This window comes from Haemaphysalis longicornis, unplaced genomic scaffold (assembly GCF_048455015.1).
Source record: "Haemaphysalis longicornis isolate Haplotype H1 unplaced genomic scaffold, Haemaphysalis longicornis Haplotype H1 scaffold_2, whole genome shotgun sequence".
Taxonomy (NCBI): domain Eukaryota; kingdom Metazoa; phylum Arthropoda; class Arachnida; order Ixodida; family Ixodidae; genus Haemaphysalis; species Haemaphysalis longicornis.
The window spans coordinates 236,863,522-236,883,269 of record NW_027526295.1 but is presented as its reverse complement, the minus strand read 5'-3'; the positions used below and the strand labels follow the sequence as shown (position 1 = coordinate 236,883,269).

At 48.0% G+C, this 19,748-nt stretch overlaps 1 protein-coding gene across 1 annotated transcript in view; it reads right to left on the bottom strand.

The window, feature by feature from the left end:
* Positions 1 to 18,571, bottom strand: part of LOC144168567 (sodium- and chloride-dependent glycine transporter 2-like) — a 35,384-nt gene extending 16,813 nt beyond the window's left edge. The window contains exons 1-7 of the mRNA XM_077697523.1: positions 18,548 to 18,571; positions 18,326 to 18,460; positions 17,502 to 17,605; positions 15,683 to 15,807; positions 5,441 to 5,553; positions 1,353 to 1,481; positions 410 to 509 (exon numbers count right to left, since the gene is read on the bottom strand). Of these exons, the coding sequence (XP_077553649.1) occupies positions 410 to 509; positions 1,353 to 1,481; positions 5,441 to 5,553; positions 15,683 to 15,807; positions 17,502 to 17,605; positions 18,326 to 18,460; positions 18,548 to 18,571 (730 nt within the window). The remainder of the gene's footprint in view (positions 1 to 409; positions 510 to 1,352; positions 1,482 to 5,440; positions 5,554 to 15,682; positions 15,808 to 17,501; positions 17,606 to 18,325; positions 18,461 to 18,547) is intronic.
* Positions 18,572 to 19,748: the final 1,177 nt, after the last annotated feature.

The following is a 19,748-nucleotide window of genomic DNA, read 5'->3' as shown; positions in this document are numbered from 1 at the left end:
ACGGACGACAGGTGGACCACAAGGACAACAGAATGGACACCGAGAGACAGGACTAGAAGAAGAGGAAGGCCGTTAGCTCGATGGAAAGATGAATGGACTAACAGAAACGGGTGAGGGTCAATGCGGGAGGCCGTCGTCCTGCAGTGGACCTAAATAGGCTGTTGTTGTTGTTGATGATGATGATGATGATGATGATGATGGCACACAACTAAGTAGTGACGTTTTTGTTGGATATCATAAGATTTTAATTAATATTATGTTTGTAGCTTAAACGTTTCTTTAAGCATCTAAGACAGATGGTATTAAGAGTAGACAAGTCGTCTGCCATCACTAACGTTTTCCTTCGCAACTGGACAGGCAAGCAGAACGAGCAGGTCGCAAATATTTGATCGCCAGGAAGCACACTAACCGTAACCGGCGGCCAGGTACGCAGTCTCGAAGACGGCGATCCACCGAAGCAGTTTCCCCCCGATTTCGTTGTCGAACGCGTTGAGGATGTACAGGCCCCCCTGCGAGTGAAAGTTCATACCGTGTTGTGTGACGCTAAACGGTTACTAAGCGAAATTAAAGGAATAGTTGGGCATGCTTTCAGACAGTTCGAAATGTGATAGGCATGGTATGCCAATTGACGCCATGTTTAAAGGCGACCAACTTGGCTGGCTAACGGGCGCTCACGCACACACCTGATCGGGGTTCGACGATGTATACGTCGCAGATAAGAAGTTTGGGCCAAAACTCCCTATAGGGAATTGCTATACGGTGCATAGCAATCAAATTGGAATCATACGTAGCATTCAAATTGGAATCATCGTCGCGCTTTATTTTCAGGCGGTTGCAGCGACCCAGTTGGGCACGCGAGAAGAAATTGCGCATAAATGTATACGCGTGACACGTGTGAAGTGAACGGCGGCAGCGGTCAGGCGCCGCTCGAGCCGACAGCTCCTGTCGCCGTTCTTGTTTTTTCTTTCTGCTTGCTTTTTGTTTGGCGCCACTTGCGGCAGCGTGAGGCAAAGTATTTCTATGTATTTTTGGTCCAATTTTATCTATCATCTCTACGATGCCGTATTTCTAGCCCAGAGCACAGACCGCATTTTTTCCTTGTCTTTTGTTGTTGCGCGTGACACCGCTCGTGACAGTGCGAGGCAAGCTTTTACTTCAAATTTTGCTATCATTAATGGCACGTTATATGACGCTAGAAGGTTTGCGAATCAGAAAAAAAAAACACTGTAGCAAGAAGAGCGCGGGCGACTTAACGCCGAAATCCCCGGGTTGACAACCAAATGCCACGCATCATCGCAGTTTCCTTGCCCCTCACTCCTCTGAATACGAAGAGTGCATGCGGGAGGGAGCACCTGTGTGGTGTACGGAATGCCGAAGAGGAAGCCGGCAAGGCAGCCGATGGCGGCCAGCATCGTCGGGCGCTGCTGAAGGTAGGGGAACTCGTCCTTCATTGACGTCAGGAGGTTCTCCACGTACGCCATCTGAAGGACAATGGCAGAGGAGGGGGCAGGCGTCTTTCACATTAAATGGGCGAAAAATTGGGGCGAAGCGAGAGAGAAGCTCTTGAAGAGCACGACCGTAGCCGACAACAATCAACGTATGAAAGTGTCAGGCCACGGCAAAAGACCAGAAGAATGGTCATAAAAAGGAAACAATATGTACAACAATGAGGAACATGATATCGAAAGCCATAATCAATGCTGGCTAAATTCAGCGAAAAATTACTCTGTACTCGAGCACACGCGACCGTATCTCAGCTAATTGATGAGCATATTTTTTTAGAAAAAGGGAAAGAGGAATAGGGGTTGTGTAACAGACCTCCTTAGTCCAGGAGGCCTCGTGACCACGCTTACTCAAGAGCCCGGGAGAGGGCCTTTTGGCGGGCTGGGTCCAGGCTCCAACTCCCACAACTCCAACGTTGGCGCGAATCCTTTTGCACAAGCTGGATAGGGCTGTAGCTGAGAGGAAGCCACACACGTTGGCGGCCCCGCAATATTATATTTCCTCGACATCGCCCACCGATGTTCGATTTGCTGCTCATTCTCGCTGGGAGCCAGCGCCGTGTGTTTCATTTAAGCTGCTTCCTGAATCAAATTTTCGCTTATAGCGCATTTGGCACTGCTCGCTGAAAACGCAACGTGGCACTGCATTTTTGGACGCACGCAGCCATATTACCACTGTTATTGAGCTATTCTGATGTGACTCGTTCAGGGCATCACGTGCTCCGCTCGCTGCAGCGTGCTCGGCCAGCGTGCCGACACCGCTATGCTTTACGACGTCAGCTGGCCCTGCCAACTTGTCGTCCTGGCTGCTTTATTGAAGGGTTTTGCTACCAGCGAAGGCCCTAGGCTCTTACACTATCCGTTTCAACCAGGAAGATCGGAAAAAATTGGGCCCATAAAAAAAATTCACGCATCTCCACGAAGTGAATCATGACGAGCGGGCGAAGCACTGGGTATCGTTGTTACCGTAAATCACCTGTGAGAGTGCTTACAGCTGCTCAAACGATTTCTAATCCAATGCAATACAATACAAATGTAATCCAATCCAATACAATTCCAATCCAAACCCAAATCCAATTCAATCCAATCCAATGCTCCTCGCGCATGCGCAGCACGGCTCTCAAGGAGCCCTCTCTCTCTCTCTCTCTCTAACCTTTTGTGAACCTTTTATTTTGTTCTTGCTAACGTTTTGTGAACCTTTTGTTCACAGATGTTTCGATTTAGACGGTGCTGTGCGTCTCCCTCTCTCTCTCTCTCTCTCTCTGAACCTTTTGTGAACCTTTTATTTTGTTCTTGTTAACCTTTGTGAACCTTTTGTTCTCAGATGTTTCCATTTACACGGTGCTGTGCATCTCTCTCTCTCTCTCTCTCTCTCTCTCTCTCTCTCTCTCTCTCTCTCTCTCTCTCTCTCTCTCTCTCTCTCTCTCTCTCTCTCTCTCTCTCTCTCTCTCTCTCTCTCTCTAACCTTTTGTGAACCTTTTATTAGGGGCGAAGCACCTAAAGGCCGAGGCTTGTCCGCCCGGTGAACGTGCTCACGGCACAGCACCGTGTAAATCGAAACATCTGTGAACAAAAGGAACATAAAAGGTTAAAAACAGGAAAATAAAGGTTCACGAAAGGTTAGAGAGAGAGAGAGAGAGAGAGAGACAGGGAGGGAGGGAGGGAGGGAGGGAGGGAGGGAGGGAGGGAGGGAGAAACGCACAGCACCATGTAAATCGAAACATGTGTGAACAAAAGGTTCACAAAAGGTTAACAAGAACAAAATAAAACGTTCACAAAAGGTTAGAGAGAGAGAGAGAGAGAGAGAGAGAGAGAGAGAGAGAGAGAGAGAGAGAGAGAGAGAGAGAGAGAGCTCCTGAAGAATCGCTCTGCGCATGCGCGATGAGCATTGGATTGGAATGGACTGAATTGAATTGAATTTGGATTGGATTGAAATGGATTGGATTGGATTAAATTGAATTGTATTGGATTGGAGTGGATTGTGAATTGTTTTAGCAGCAGTAAGCATTCTCACGGGTGATTTTCGGTAATAACGATCCCCAATGCTTCGCCCCCTCGTCATGATTCCCTTCGTGGAAATGAGTGAATTTTTTTGTTCTTGTTAACCTTTTGTGAATCTTTAGTTCACAGATGTTTCGACTTACACGGTGCTGTGCCGTGAGCACGGACGCCGGACGCCGCACGGCTAGCATCGACCTTAAAGGGACACTGAAGTGATATGTAAACATTGCGGGATTACTAGCGCAAATTGTAGTCCGGAGTCCCCAGGCCATGTTTCGACCACTCTAGGCACGTTTACGCGATTTTATTTAGTAGAAAAAGTAATTCGAAAACGCTGTCCTCCTCTATTTACGCTCGCCCATTTTCTGTGGCGTTTTCGTGTGACGTCAGGAGGGGATGAGCTGGCAATTGGCTGCGCCACGGCTGCGCTACTGCACGGCTCCCCGGCCGACAGAGTCAGTCGGCCCAGCGTTTCGTCCGCCGGCCGCCGGCGGGTCGTCGCAATCAAGGAGGTTAAAAAAAAAATTGCTTGGTCGCAATTCGTTCGCTTAGTTGAAACGAAGCCAGGACACGTTTGTGAATGGAAGAATGTGCCTTTCTTTACTTGGTTTGTTTGTACACTGTATCTAGCTCCAAGTCAAGGTCGCTTCACACAAGCGCTGCACATGCGACGCTTCGCTGACTGGTACGCCAGTAGGAAAATATAAGGCCTCTTGAAGGCGGGAGAAGAGTCAGCGAAGTCAATATAGGTACTAAGGAAATAAAATCAACTGATATTTTTACCGTACAGCGTAAAACTAGGGCGCGGGAAGCACTTTTTTGCGCTGGGCGAACAAGCACAGCGGTCAGCAGCACGACTACGCATCTGCGAACGCTTTTCCGTCTACGAAATGCAATTGCTAGACGTGAGCTACTGTGGAAACTCGGGCAACGCTTACTGCACGATCGCAGTACAACAAATAGTCACCTAAGCAGCTTGAAATGCCAAAACTAAATAAAAGTGTAAACCGGTTGTACAATATATACCCTATATTAGAAAGGCAATCTCGTCGCGCTTTGTGGCCTAGCGGTCTGGGGCGCTCGGAATTCTCCGCAAATGTTTTGCGAGTCACGAGTTCGAATCCCCGCGGGTACATGCTTTTTTTTTGTAAGTTAACTTTTTTGTTTTCCGCCGATGTTTTCTATATTGAGTTCACCTTTTTTGGGGCCGCAACGTTCATGGCTACACGAACTAGTTCACAAAACGCGCGCAGGCTGGCACTGGCGCGCTAGCGAGTTCTCGTTGGCGTGCTGTTGCCATAAGCACCGACTGCTTGCAGGCAGTGGGCACAGGCCAGAATGAACAGACCCTTGGCCTGGTGCGAACACGCTTTTTACGATACAGGCATGAGGGAGGCAAGCTCCAAATATGGGGGAAAAAAAAGCGCATGACATTTGGGCGTCTGCGGGTACGCGGAGGGCGTTCATGCACTGCGTAGGTCTCGGCTAGTGAATGCTACGACTACAAGCCGTCCTGGGAGGCTTATCTTGTGCATTTTACAGCCGACAACATGGCAGAAGCGCGGTACGATGATTACTGAGATATTGAGAATGCCCATCCAACAAAGCCATTGGTTATGTTTTACAGAACCGAAACCGAAACTTGTGTGATTGCTAACCTTGGGCATCGTCCAATCACGGCGCCCCTCCTCTCAACGTCACAGCCTTAGTTGGTGCGGCCGCCGCAAACCGCGCATGGTAGTTTTTCTTCTTTCGCGCTTTGTAAAATAATTACCGATTTGTCAACCGGATAAACGATGAAAAGTGTGCTAATTTGAGCCAGTCTACGCAGTGCAAGCAAAAACGGGAGCTTGACAAATTCACTTCAGTGTCCCTTTAAGGTGCTTCGCCCCAAACAAACTCGCGCTGCTGCAAGGCGAGGCAAGTCGCTCCCCCACCTGCGATCCTATTCCGAGGCAGAAGAGCATTGCGAAGAAGGCTACCGCCCATGCGTTGGGGTAGCTCAGGTAAGAAACCGCCTGCGGGTAGGTGATGAAGGCCAGGCCGAACCCTGCAAGCACCATCAGAGACGAAGCCTCAGCCCAATATTTCCCGAGCCAGCACATATGCTGCGATGGCACAGTCGTGTGGCGGCCTAGGGCCTAAACGGAGTAACGGAATCTTCCAGAAGCTTTTTTTTTCCATACACGGGGAAAGATAGTCGCCACTCACAGGCCTCGGTACTTCGCTCAGCAAGGCAAATATTTCGTCCCGTCTTTTGAATCTGCGCAAATTGTTTTTGTTGCACTGTTTTTAAAGCGGTTGTGAAATACGTAGATAGGCAACTGAAAGCTATGTTGGAAAAGCATTCCTGAACTAGAAGGACAATTAACACATTGCTCCAGTGTCGTTTTAGGCTGGATCTGAGCTGCGGCACTTTATTTACTTTTTTGCACATGCGCTACAGCGCAACGTACGATCAGCTTCGATGCGGATAAATCCGGTTGCGCTTATCTGAACAGTTGCCGCACAGTGAGAGGGGGTCGCATAATTTTGAGCCAGGCTATACTTTCTTGTGGTATATGTTGCGCGTATCCAAAAAACATTGCGGAATCTCTTGTAATTGCGAAATCTCGCTGTATGACCACAGCAGCTATTGAGTCCATTTAGATTTCAGCCATTCAAGAGGCTGCAGCAGCTGTTGCCTATAAGAAGTATACAAAACTGTACAGAAGACCTAAAAGAACGCTTTAGTCTACTTGAAATGCTCTGGCGACTGACATAAGGCAATCCATGTATATTATAACTACAGCATTTTATAACTAAGAGTACCTGAATTTTTTCGTGGTCAAGGGAAGTGTCCCAGACCTTTGTGCCCGTGAGGCAATCGGGCGTATCGCAGTATTCATCTTGGTTGAACCTATTAATGTAGTCGCAACAGCCTGCTTCTCGATCTTTGAAATTACCTCTTTCTCGAACATAGAAATTAAGTTGTCGAACTTCCCTTGAAGCTTAATGATAGCCTTAAAGGAACCAGGAAGACAAAATGCAAGTTTGGTTCATCAAAAAGACGGCTTTTCCCAATAACAGCGATATCAATTTTATTGATTGGTATATTGTAGGGTTTAACGCGCCGACGCAACGCAGGCGATGAGGCGCGCCGTAGTGGAGGTCTCCGGATTAATTTTGACCACCAGTGGATCTTCAATGTGCGCCGAAATATCGTACACACGGGCGTTTTTGCTTCTCGCCTCCATCAGAAAAGCGGCCGCCGTGGCCGGGAATCCAACCCGCGACCTCGTGCTCAGCAGCGCAACGCCTTAGCCAGAGCCACCTCGGCGGGTATACAAATTTTATCGAAACCCTCAAAGAGGTAATGCGGTTATTAGGGAAAGCGGATGAAGTAGTGACAACTACCCGGCAACTTCCCGGCGACGTCTCTATGACGTCACAGAAACTATTTTGTGCGATTGGCAGCCGTCGAATATAACGCCACCTGCAGAAATGCTGCCGCGAACCGTGCATTGGGTTTGTTTGTTTATTTATGTTTTGTTTTTACCGCCGGCTGCGTCGGGCTAGCTGGGTCAACGCCGCCTGTATTAACATTGCCTGACGCGTCGCGCGCTTTTCAATGGGAAGGGTAGGGACGCTTAGTTCAGGCACTGATCCACTATGTGGCGCGTTCCGGCGGACATCACGCCTTACGTCACTGCTCGCGAGTCGCGAACGCTGCACCCACTTCTACGACGTGTGTCTGTCAGCTTGCCTGTTGGGCTTCAAGGGCCGTTTCGCTTACATCTTAGCCGCGACGGGGCGCTAGTTCTGTGGCACACTGGGGATCTCGTTCAACGTGTCGCTCGCTTCATACTTGCTGCATTTTTCGAAAGATAAAGACGGAGGCGAACTGAAATAGTGTAAGAACATACTGATTGTCGGGTAGACATATAGCTAACAGAAAAACGATATTTTGTGTGGGGCAGCCATTAGTTTACTGATATTTTTTTTTCTGGAGTATTTAGAGAAGAAAAACTTGCGTGCGCGTTTTTTGTTCAGGCGCTCACTTCTACGATTACTTTCCGATAATATCACGTGCTTGTAAACTTCAGAAAATTATAGGAAACAAAAGGATAAGCAGCTGGGATCCCGCCACGCTGTCCGGGCGCTTCTACAGTACAGTCCTCAATTTTAGAAGTGCGTACCGATGCGGAGTGCGAACAGCGGGGTCAAAACAATACCTAAATGCGGAGGGGACAGAGGTGGGATGCCCCACTCAGAAAATTTCAGGGCCTGTGATCCGAGTAGATAAGCGCGCAAAGCCGGCATCAGCCTGCTGCAGCGCAAGGGATTTTGCTTCGTGACAAAGGAAGTTTTATCAGTGACAGACCAAGACAGACAGGCATGGTGAAAAACAAGAAGGCGTAAGAGCGCCGCCTCGGGAACGCTAAACAAACTTTCCACTATTTTGCATAGTTTCCGAGAAGCGGCGCTGGCTGGCGGACACGAAAGCACGCTGGAAGGCTACGGAGCGGGGAAGGGTAGGAGAGAGCAACAGGAGAGTGGCTGTTTGGCCATTTTTCGCTCACGCGTTAGGCACTGTTTATACAGGCGGCGTTGGCTGGGTTATCTGTGTGGCAAGTGAAGCGCGTGTTCGTTTATTTTTTATGCCGCCCGTGTTATATCCTTTGACAGGGAGAGTGTTTCGAACTAATGTAACCAGCTTAACGTAAACTTCTTTAATTTGGATGTAATTCGAGTTCGAAAAACACTCGCGCCGAAAGATAAATGCCCGCACAGCAGACGACGCGATGTATACGACTCGCCCACACTCGCCTGCGCACGTCACTTTGTTGAGTGATGCTTCGCCGTCTGTGTATTGAGTTGTTAAGGGAGCACAAGTTCGCTCCAATAAACTTGCTTTTGCTTCAAGACAGCTGCGTCGTCTTTCGCTATGTGACAATATGACTGGGTGGTCGTAGTGGGTGCTATAGTTGCGTTTGATCGTATCGCTTGAATGTTATCGCCCAGTTAACTCACTGGTAACTATGTTTTAGAGGTGGCCTCTATTGCGTCATTCCGGCCTATATTTTGCCGCTGTAGCCTGAAATCTGAAATTCTTCAATATTGCTTGCTTTTTTCTCGTTTAAAGCATCTCTCGTGGCTGCAATAAAGCTGTGTTCTCTCCAGCTAGAACCAAAAACTAGTTATCTCAATCTGAACAAAGTTGAAGTTTGTCGCATGAAAGCGCGACGGACAGAGGCGATGAACGAGTGCGGTGCTGGCTCCCTTCTTCTGACGCCAGCCATGCCCAGTAAATCAAGGTTATGTCAGGAAATCAGCAATGTCTCGCAATGATTTATAAACAATTTTTTTCAGGTGCATACGGTCGAATGCTAGAAAAACGCCGTGTTGCGTATACTGCAACTCTCCAGCTCAGCGTTACAGCGATGGCTACACTGCCATCCGACAGCATTTATGTTCTTACAGCTCAGCTGCAGCATTAAGTATGTGCGGGTAAATGCATAGGGGCCAACGTCTTAACTTCCCGGCATACAAAGGGTCAAGTTTGACCCCGCACCCTACCTGATTTGTTTTTCTTTCCTTAGCTGTTAGTTATTTAGCTCCCTTAGCTTAGTCTCCGGTTTTCAGATATCTAAAATATTGTTTCCTTTGGCGAAATTAGGTACGTCAGAGATAAAATAGCGTCAGAAACTCAGCCTGACGGCACTTCGATGGAGCGTTGTCGGACGGCACTCTGGGCAGTGAAACAAAGAAACAGCGCTCTTGTGCGATCTCGGCAACTCATAACCGAATTTCCAGCGAAGCTGTTGCGGCGACTAGCCTCTTCCAGCGTCAAGAAGGTGGCCCCAAGTTATTCAAGCACCACCATATGCTCTGCAAACGCCAGGAAGAAAACTTGCGTATGGCCGTTCTACAACGCCTGCCCTCTGTAAACTCAGCGCGTATATATCACCTGCAACATGACCTTTCCCTGCAATTCTAAACTTGGTGACACAGCGAGTTCCAGACCTAACGGGAAAGACGACCAACCTGAGTGAAGAGGGCAAGCAATGGGGCGTCCTGGACTATGACACCCCCTCCCCTTCACCTAGTGAACGCCGCCATTATTTCGCCTTCAGTTTTTTCGCAGATCTCTTCCAGGGCACCTGAGAATGAGCCTACGCGTTTTCGTGAAACATACCATATGGAATGCACACGCTTTGAACTTTGCCTTCACATGGTGGCGATCATTGTTGTGAACAGGCCAGTGGACAACCATTGTAGGTGCTTCTTTATAACGCCTCCGAGAGCGTGCGTTTAGCACAGGTCGCTACAGAGCCAAAGTGGCCAACGAGTTCGAAGCTTTCATCGCACACCATCTTTGGCGTGCTCTTCATTCCTTCCACACTCAACCTCCGTGCGCCATTTCGCTCTGCCATGACACCGGAAAAAGCCTCGCGCAATGTTTTTTAGTCCCTCCCATCGCACTAGCAGTCTCCGAGGTGAAAAATTCACATGAAACATTTGCCGCATAAAATAAAGCATGCGCTCCTAGATAAGTGATTGTCACCGTTTTCTTAGTCGGGTGCGCTGTTAGGATATATGGGGAGTCGATTGAAGCGAGCATACAACCCCACCGAATCTACAGGGCACAGGTGACGAAGGGAGCGGCCGTCTAATGTGCGGCTTTCGCCGACCAGAGCGGTAAAAATGAGTCAGAGCCTTGAACGAAACAACAAAAGAAAAACTTATATCTGAACAGGCAAAACACTGTACAAGCACGAGGACAAGTAACGTAAACGAGAGGTAACTAAACGAATACAATTGCGGAAAACAGTTCAAATACAAAAAGTACAATAAGGAACTCTAACAATGGATATTATGAGATAGAAAAGTTAACCAGAAGAGAACAGTTCGATGCATATGAGAGACAAAGTCCCACAATATTCACCGACCGGGCCGGACGATGCACCGCTGTCGGAGGCGATTCAGCTACCTGTGAAGCATGGCTTCGTCGTAGGCCAGGCCGCCTGAGACGATCACGGTGATTCGAGGCCCGGGATTACGTTGGAGTCCTCCAAGGCGCGGGTCGTCGATGGTGGTGTACAAACTGGCAGAAGCCGTTGTTACATCCCGACGTCCAAACGGAACTAATTTGCTTCGGCGCGGATTCTCTTTATAACAGCGCCGACGTGGACAGAGGGGGCACGACACACAACGCGCCAGCCGCCGTCGAGCGCACAACTTCCCTCTTTCTCCCTCCTGGAATAATCGGCGCGCCTTAGCACGGGCAAAGCTACGTTCGCCCGCTCGAGAACGCTCGAAGCTTCGGCGAAAGCTGAGCTGCGGAAGTTTCATTTTAGGGGCGAAGCTCCTTAAGTCATGGGTCTGTCCATCCCTTGTGTCTCGTGGTACGTGACCGCCGCATGCTTTCGGAGATGTCGCAAAGTGGGCCGCGTTGCACGCGCAAGAACCGGCTGCAACCGGCAGCGCAAACTCGGCACCGGGAGCGCGAGCTTGTCTGTGTTCGCCAACGGAGGCGCGAGCGCACGTGCACTGCGAGGGGGAGATCACGCAAGAGATCACGCCACGAACGCAGGCAGTCGTTCTCGGAGATCGAACGAGACGCAAGGACCTTTGCTCGTTTCCTCTCGTCTTGTTCGGGCACAAGTTCGCCCTAAATAAAAGTTCTTTCTTTACCGTTGTGTCCCATCCTACGTGACAAATTGTGGTGGAGGTGCGGGGTAGTCGTCGATGGCGCGGGGTCTTTCACCAGGTCTGGGCCTGGGAGCATTGACTCCGAAAATAAAAGTTGATTTGTACAATGTACGCACACAGTCTTACGTCTTTCTTAATGGTGTAATGGGCGAACTTTCACGGGAGAGTTACGGTTACCGATGATCTCCCCCTCTCGAGCTTCGCCCCACTTATCATCATTCATTCCGTGGATATGGCGTGATTTTTTTTGTTATTTTCTTGCCGCCGAGCCGGCGAGTGGGCGTAGTTACCGCAACCTCGTTCGAGGGAGGTCTAGGGTTTTCCAGGGGCGAAAAGAACCGAAAGTGAATGATTTCGACTACTGTGACAAGAATTAGGCGCTGTACAATGATATGGAAAAGCTATACGGTACTTTAGACGTCGTACGTTCGAGTTTGTGACAGTGATATACTGCGACTCACAGTTGTTTACAGACCAGCACAGTGGTGATTTGGAGGAATCTCTATCTTATAGAGCCCAGCACTTTATGAGAGTGACATGTAGAGATAGTCGAACCTCGTTATAGCGAACGCTGATATAGCGAATTAGCGGCTATAGCGAAGTAAATGTGAACTTTGGTTGGTCACGCTTCATTTTTATCACACTCATTCTTTTTATAACGAAATCGAAACTGCGGGAACTTCCCGGTATTTCGGCTATAACGAAGAAATATTCGGTTTGCGCGAGGCTCGAAACTCCAAAGCTGCTTAGGAAGCCCAAGATAAAAAATTTGAAGATGACACAACATTTTTTAATAGTTTGTAATACCAAAGAAAACTGATTGATTCCTCTGTTATAGGAATCAGTAAGGCACGAAAGGGAAATGGGCAGCGAAAGCTGAAGCACGGCGCGATTTGCGGGTCGGTGGCTGTTTTGTGGGTGTGCTTGGCGAGCGACGTGCTGCTGGCGGGTCGTTTCGGCAAAGGTGTACTGGCGTCATTTCCGTGACGGATGTGACGTCAGTAAAATCTTGGTGTATCCAGCATAAAACACTTTCGTGTTAAAATATAAAAGCCGAAAACGAACATCCTTAAGTATAACGTAGTGATGATGACTGATGATTAGTGATTGCTATTGGTTTCCCCTTTGTAGCGGGGTGATGGCGTGTCATCTTACCAAAAAGTACTAATATACCTATGTTTTATACTCTTGCCGGGGTGAGACAGCTGAATCAGATTTAAGAGCAGTTTTTTGAGCAGCGAAACCTCGATTTTGGAGCAGAAGAACCTTGATTTGGAGCAGAAGAACGACATTTATTATGTCACCTTAGCAGCCCCCCAAAAAACATTTGTCAACTCAGGGGGGGGGGGGGAGGAGTGCACTTTTATTCGGTTTTGAATGTGCATAACACTGAAACAGCCTTTCAATAAAACTTTTTCTACCAGAGTATCACAAGGTGCAAATTGCACAACCTTTTTAACAAACCATTTTTAAATTCTTAGGCTCTATGCATAGATAGCGTGGAACGCCGTTGAGAATATCGAATTGAAAAACTAAGCAATTGTAAGACGTGTTTATTATCATGTGAATACCGAAATTATTATTTTGATAATCCCAGACTGGGCTTTGCGCACAAGTGTAGAGCCACAGCAAAAGTTGCGCAAAGCGAAGTGACAGTCGTCGCACCCCACCAGCCCTCCCATTTCAATCCCCAAGGCGCACGCACACTGCGATTGTAATTTGAGTAACGTTGGTATGTTTAGCCACCTCCCTCTTGGCATTAAATTTCACTTCAGATAGATGAACCATTATTACTAGCGTGCAGTAATAGCTTGTCCCGCTATCGGACACTGCTCCAACACTTTGCGGCGATGTAGCCTGCGCCGCCACTTCTGCAGTGTCAATCGTCCCATTCCCGCCGCTCGCAAGCTCGCTTTCATAGGCAGCAATAAGTCAGCGTTTTATAACACCTCAATGAGTCCAAAATTTCCCTTGGAACACGCACCGCGCATAACACTTAAGGTTGAAACACCGGGAATTCGCGGGCACCACGTTGTTTTATGAATTCCCGTCATTCGAGTCGCTCAACGTCCCTCAACACATCAAACGACTAAATGTAAGCCCAGCCACCCCCATAACCAACACCACGGAAGAAATCGGCGAAGAGCACTGCCTGAACCACGACCAACTGCTTCGCCCGCCCATGGTCTCCGAGATCACCCTGCACGCGCGCTGTGATCTCGGAGGCCATGGCCCGGCGGCCATGTTCTCCAATCTTCACGACACCAAGATGGCGGCGCCCAGTGATGTCGTTCCGGAGATACGGCGCTCCGAACACTGCCGTTTTTTCATCAACTAGCACAAGCAGTTTGTTGCCTCAGCACACGTAAGTATTGTTTCTACAGGACTTTGGAATGGTTTTCCATGGGGAAACTTTAAAAACTCACAGAACATAACATGTGCAACCAGAAATTGACTTTCCAAAAAACTATCTCTGGAACAATTTTATGCGGGTTTGTTAGTGAATGATTAAGCTATTAGACCTTTACAAACAGCATCACCATAAGGGTGCTGGATAATTATGCCGTCAGTAAGCATTTCCCCACACTGAAAGTGACGGGAGCGTTAAACTCCTTGGCTCTCAGGTTGTTTTGGAGCAGTTTGGAGAAACTTTTGCAATTTTCAAGCTTTTGGAGCAGCCTGACGCAGGAAAAGAATCCTGTATCAAAACTCGAAGCTGTCTCACCCCTGCTCTTGGTTTAGTACTAGCGCTGCTTAGGGCATACACAAAAAACTTAGCACAATTTTTTTTTTCTGTTACAGGTGGTAACTGCCCTAGTCAATATTACCCACTCTGCTTTTCGTCCACCAGCATCCTAATCTTCTTTTCGCCGCCTTGACAGCCTTGAAGTTAACTTCCCCTTTGCTACACTTAAATCCTCCTTTTGCTACCCTTAAATCCTAGGGCTTCTGGAAGCCCAATAATTCCCTCATGTATATTTGGATGGATACCCTCTCATTCCAACACTATGTGCCGCATTGATTGTTTCTTATCCGCAGACCACGCATACCTCTTCATTTTGTGAATACTTTCCCACGAAGCTCTTAGTTCGCAAGCAACCTGCTCTAGCCTCAAAAAGCGAAGCACTGGCCTGGGAATTACCGTAGAAATTTCCTTATCTGATTTCCAGTTTCTCAGCCCTGTACATCTCTAACGACGTTTGAGCTTCCATTTTTTTTCTCTCAATTTATTCGTTTCTATCTGCCTTGCCGCTTTTTTTGGTTACCTTGGCTGTTTTGGATTCTCCACTGTTCTTCCCGTATTTCATCATTAGCCTTCTAGTCTTCCTTAACCGCTGCGTGTCCCCGCTTTTCAAGTGTAGGTACCTAAAAACCTTAGCTGCCCACCTACGTTGATCCATTGATCTCAACTTCCTCTCAAAACACATTTTACTCTGCGCTTCTCGAACTTCAGACGACGCCCAGCCCATATCTTCCTGCACTGCTACGTTAGTTGTTTTTCCACGTGCTCGTAAGGCCAAACGGACTACCGTTCTCTGGTTCACTCCTTGGTTCTTTAGTACTAAAGGTTGCTTCCCCGCAAGACTCTGTGTGCAGGGGTGCACACTTTACAGGCCGCTTGTTTCGTCTGGCGTCACTTCCGTGACGGATATGACGTCAGCAAAATCTTGGTGTATCCGGGAATGAAACACTTTGGTGTTAAAAGTCGAAAAGCCCTTTCGTGCTCAGACACATTGGAAAACTTCAACCTGCAGCGCTCTGAAAAGCCGCCATACGAAGGTCACATTTTACTTCAAACAAATAAAAACGCGGGTCTGTTTTGTCAAACGAACTATGTTTTGTTGTAATTTAACGTTGTCATATTACGTTCCATTTAGTCTGAGATGCCACAGGGAGGCATGTAAGGATTATGAACAGGATGCTATAGGTAGCATCCTGGCCATGCATTGCCTGTATTTTTTCTTGGTATGTATTGCCCCCTCCTGCATGGGCCATCATCTTCGCTCTCAGTATGAATAAATGAAATGAAATGATTACCTCGTTTATAGTGGGTTCGAAGCCAGAGAAATGCGTTTTTTTATCTAGGAATATATCGTGAGCCAGATTGCCTATTTGTTGGAGTCGATTTTTACCGCTACTCATACAACGAATATTCGATATAACTAATTTACTGCGCCTGAACTACTTCGTTGTAACCAGGTTTGACTTTAGTTATTTGTTCAACTTCGGAAGGGCATTAGCGGTCATCGCGGTCACCGAAGCCCTTGTGCTTGGAAGAAGATATACATAATATTGTTTAACTTTAAGAACGCACATACAGAATCAAATTTTTGGGCTTGAAACCAAAGTAGCATTCGTACCTACACCCCTTGAAACCATGATGCGTCTTTAACAATTCAGAAGTTGTAACAGTAACAACGCGATGGCAACGAAAACCAATTAAAAGAGAATAGCGAGGCTCCCCGGTATGGGCCTAGGCGCACCCGAGCTGACGACATCGGGCACGTCGACCTGCAGGTTGTTCGCCATATGTCCCAGCACAGAAAAGACCACGAGCCCGCCCACGAAGCTGACCGAGAGATCCACCAGGGCGACGATGTAGACGTCCCTGCATGCATGCCGGCGAGCATTCAGCAACTATATTCACCGGGACACAATCTCTCCAAACTAGTGAACGACCTGTGGGGCTCCAGTAGGGAACGGTCTAATGCAAATGTACTTAAATAGCGCATAACTTGTGCTCTTTCCTTGTATAGCTTGTTCGAACATTCGCCTCGGGTTCACTTTCCACTGTCTAGGGGACTGCATGGCGCTGGTCGCGAATAAGACAGCAGCAGCTTTAAAGGGGCCACGCAGACAAAATACAAGTTTATTTTGTTCGAAAGATTTTTAGTAAGGCACCAAACGATGCTTTACTCACTGAGAAATTAAACAATTCAAGTCATAATTTTGACTCTCCCGCTGAATCGTGCATTTCGTGACGTCTGCGATCACGTTTCACGTTTCCAGGGCAAGTACATAAGCGAACGCAAGTATGCGGACTAGGCATGCAGAGAATGGCGGAACACCTTGTTTGCTGTCAGTCCTCCTAGATGGCGCCACCTTACCGTTCGGGTTAGCTGTCCACACTCACTTGATTCTTGACCGGGTTTGTGCTTGGATTATGTTTGTTGCTATTGATAGTACTCGTTTCGCAAAAGTTTTGCTTGACAAAAAGAGTCACAGAAGACAATGTCGCTTAAAGGGGTTGACCAGTGTAATCACAATGCGCCGGGCAGCTGTTGCTTCTATGTTTACGTGTGCTTTCGTAACTTCCATTATATAATCCTCCCCTCCATTATCACTGCTATTACAAAGATTATACGCTTAATTTAAGCGCGAACAGCTTGTCCCGAAATCTTATAACCCCTGTTTAATTTGAGTTGGATTTTGCCGGCCGCAGCCAATCGCAGAGCTGTCCATAATATGCCATAGGTTCCAGTGTGGGAAATGAGCTCGCTGCTAGTGGGCCACGTGGCTATTCTCTTTTTTCCTAATTACACAGCTTATTTGAGTGAAGTTAGCGTTAAATGCGGTGTCAGTGTTATTGTAACAAGGCTCCCTTTCTTCGAATAAACAAAAATTGCATTGTGTCTGCACGGCTCCTTCAAAGCTCATGCAAGCAGCATAAAGCACACGCCATGTTATCAAACTTAAACGAAAAGACAAAAACAATGCGCGCCAAACTACTTGTCTAGGTACTAAATGTAGGGACGAGCAGGTAGCCCAATAGTCGTGTCCAACATGATCACAAAAGCCTCCACGTGGTAACACTCCATTGAAACGCCCCCAAAGCTTGAGATCGCAGGTTTCGTGCATTTTGATTCTTTCACATTTTCGGATTACCCTGGCAACAAAAGGGAACATTGATAGGCAAGTATATTATTCCAAAACCGGATGCCAATCGAGCCCTATACTTGTATCGCTCCAGTGTCCTGTATTACACGCATCCATGTGTGTTTCTGCGTGAACCAGACATTCTACGCTCTCACCTGCACCCTGACTGAGATTAGTGCTACTACGGTGGCCTAGGTAACTGCGTTTGAAAAGCGACGAAATTACGGTGCGCACACTAGCCTCACAGGACAAAACGTGGCTGCCCTATGTCCCAACGATTATGAGCACAGTGCACGCTTCAGAAGGTGGCACACCGTACTTATTGGCTTCCCGGCACTCCAGTTTATACGCTTGGACTCTGTGTTACTCTTCAATGTCTTCACAGTCGGCATGGCGAGTGTAGTTTCAACGGACTGGTGCACCTACGAGTAAAGATTGTTGGGGAAGTCGTTGTAACTTCCCAACATGGTGGCCATGCCTTGCGCCACACTGAGGGAGAAGAACACCTGCTCTGTAGCCTTCTGCCATACCTGCGCATGCGTGGTGACAACAAAATATCCCAAGTTAGTTCCTTCCGGCCCGATAATCGGTGCCCACTCCGATGTAGGAGGAGGTATACTAGTGGCTTTAAAGACGCTTCTGGACTTAACTGGCACTCTGATGTATGGGTGTTGGTTTAAACACGTTTTATAGACTAAACTGTATTCAACATCGTCACCCAATTTACACTCGTTGCCGGACTTAGGACTAGCTCTGCTGTAGAGTTAGAATAACTCTCGATACCGGCAGACCGAAGCCACGCCCTTCAATTCTGGGACCATAAACGGCGTTTGTCGGCGTCTTCCCCGACTGGTGATGCCTAAGTCTATTTGGGAGCACCAGTTATACCTCGTCTTGTACCGGAACCTCGCGCCGTCACTGTCTTCGCGATAATTAAGTTATCCGTTTATCATGGGATTAACTGAACGGATGGATCTTATCTATATGGTATATGAAGCAGGGAAGAAGGCATCACTACGTAACTTTTGCAGCAATAACAAAGACACTCCTCACACCTGACGTATACATAATTTTCCTTAAAAATCAATACAGATATAGGTTTTACAAAGATGCTGCGCTGTTTTTAACTTCACCAATCTCTGCGGGTCAATGCGAACTGTCTTTAACGTAAAACTCAACAAGTTTCTCCGGCACCTCTTCCCTACATATAGAAGACTGATTGAATCGAATAGGAGTGTGGCCAGACGTACTGTGAACTCGATGATCTTCTTCCAGTCGGGCAGCAGGTAGTAACTAAGCCCCGCGCCGGCGCCCGTGAGCGAGACGCCTCGAATCAGGAAACCGCCCAGGATGACACACGGGACGAGCGACGTTACAACGGCGACCTGCGTTAGAGCTTGCCCTAGAACCTTTTTGAGCGATAGAAGACGAACAATGCCTGCATTGAAGTTTTAAAGCGAGAGCTTTACTACGCAATGTCTCGCAATGTCATTCATCATGCCCGAATGACCTTGAACCGCTACGGCGCAAGTGGGATAGGTGTGACGTGACACCGCGCGGTCGCTGCAACGAGGCGTCAAAGCTGCGCTTATTCGGAGCCTCGTCGCTGCGGTAGCAAGTGACCAGGCGAGATTTTAACGATTGCTTCGTCGGCGCTTGGTCGCTCTGTCCTGTCATGAATGGCGCGCGAACTGGACCGTCTGTGCGTGCGCTTAGGCGCAAGCGACAGCCTGAATCCAATCATCCGGACGCCTAATTTTCTTCAAACGCTGTGTGCGTAGTTTTTGCGCAGGTGCATATGTGCGCATAGGGGCCTAGCACAGCTAGTGAGCGCGGGTAAATCACTATATTCTATAGCTAGAATAACTCTTCCGATTAAAAAGCGGCTGCACTGAGGGGCGGCTTACCTTTCCCGATGACTGGATGCCCTTGCTGATGACACAGAAGACGATAAACCAAGCCGCGAGTAGGGCAACGAATAGCTCCGGCTGGATGTTTCCCAAGTCTTCAATCCCAGAGCTCAGGCGCAGAAATCGGTTGCTGGCGTGGCGCGATGGAGGTGTTCATGCGAACAGTACGGCAACGGATTATTCAGCAAATCGCGGATGCGGTTACAAACGCTCCTGCACAATTTTCCACTCTACCCCAACGTCAAGCACGCTGCCGCTATTACCACACCAAGACGCGACTCCGTACATGTGGTCATTTTTTCCCAAGTGTGGGAGAAAATTTCTCAAATCGAATGACAGGAATAATAAGTTCTACAATCTTCTTACTCACGCGCCTGCGTTCCTACCCACAAATCTTTGCGAACCTCCTGTGCTGTCCTTCCTTTGCGTCGTGCTGTTTTCACGTAATATAAAATCGGCCGCAAAAGTGTCTGGAACGCGGTCCACCGCCTCAGCTGCGATGCAGAACTTGCAAGCGCAAGCCAGATCTGTCTCGCCGAGATAGCCGAAGAAAAAGTTATTGAAGAACTGTATCCGCGTCTCTTCATGAATAGCAAATTTCATGAATAGCAAATTTTGTTTTATGCCTTCTTATCTCGCTTCTCAGACGCGGTTTTGTGCTTTTGTCGGAAGTAACAATTGGCGTTTGGAGCAAGAGTGATTTTAATTCTAATTATAGTTCATTTTCGCTTATGGTGACGTCGCCATACAAGACACCAGTGCA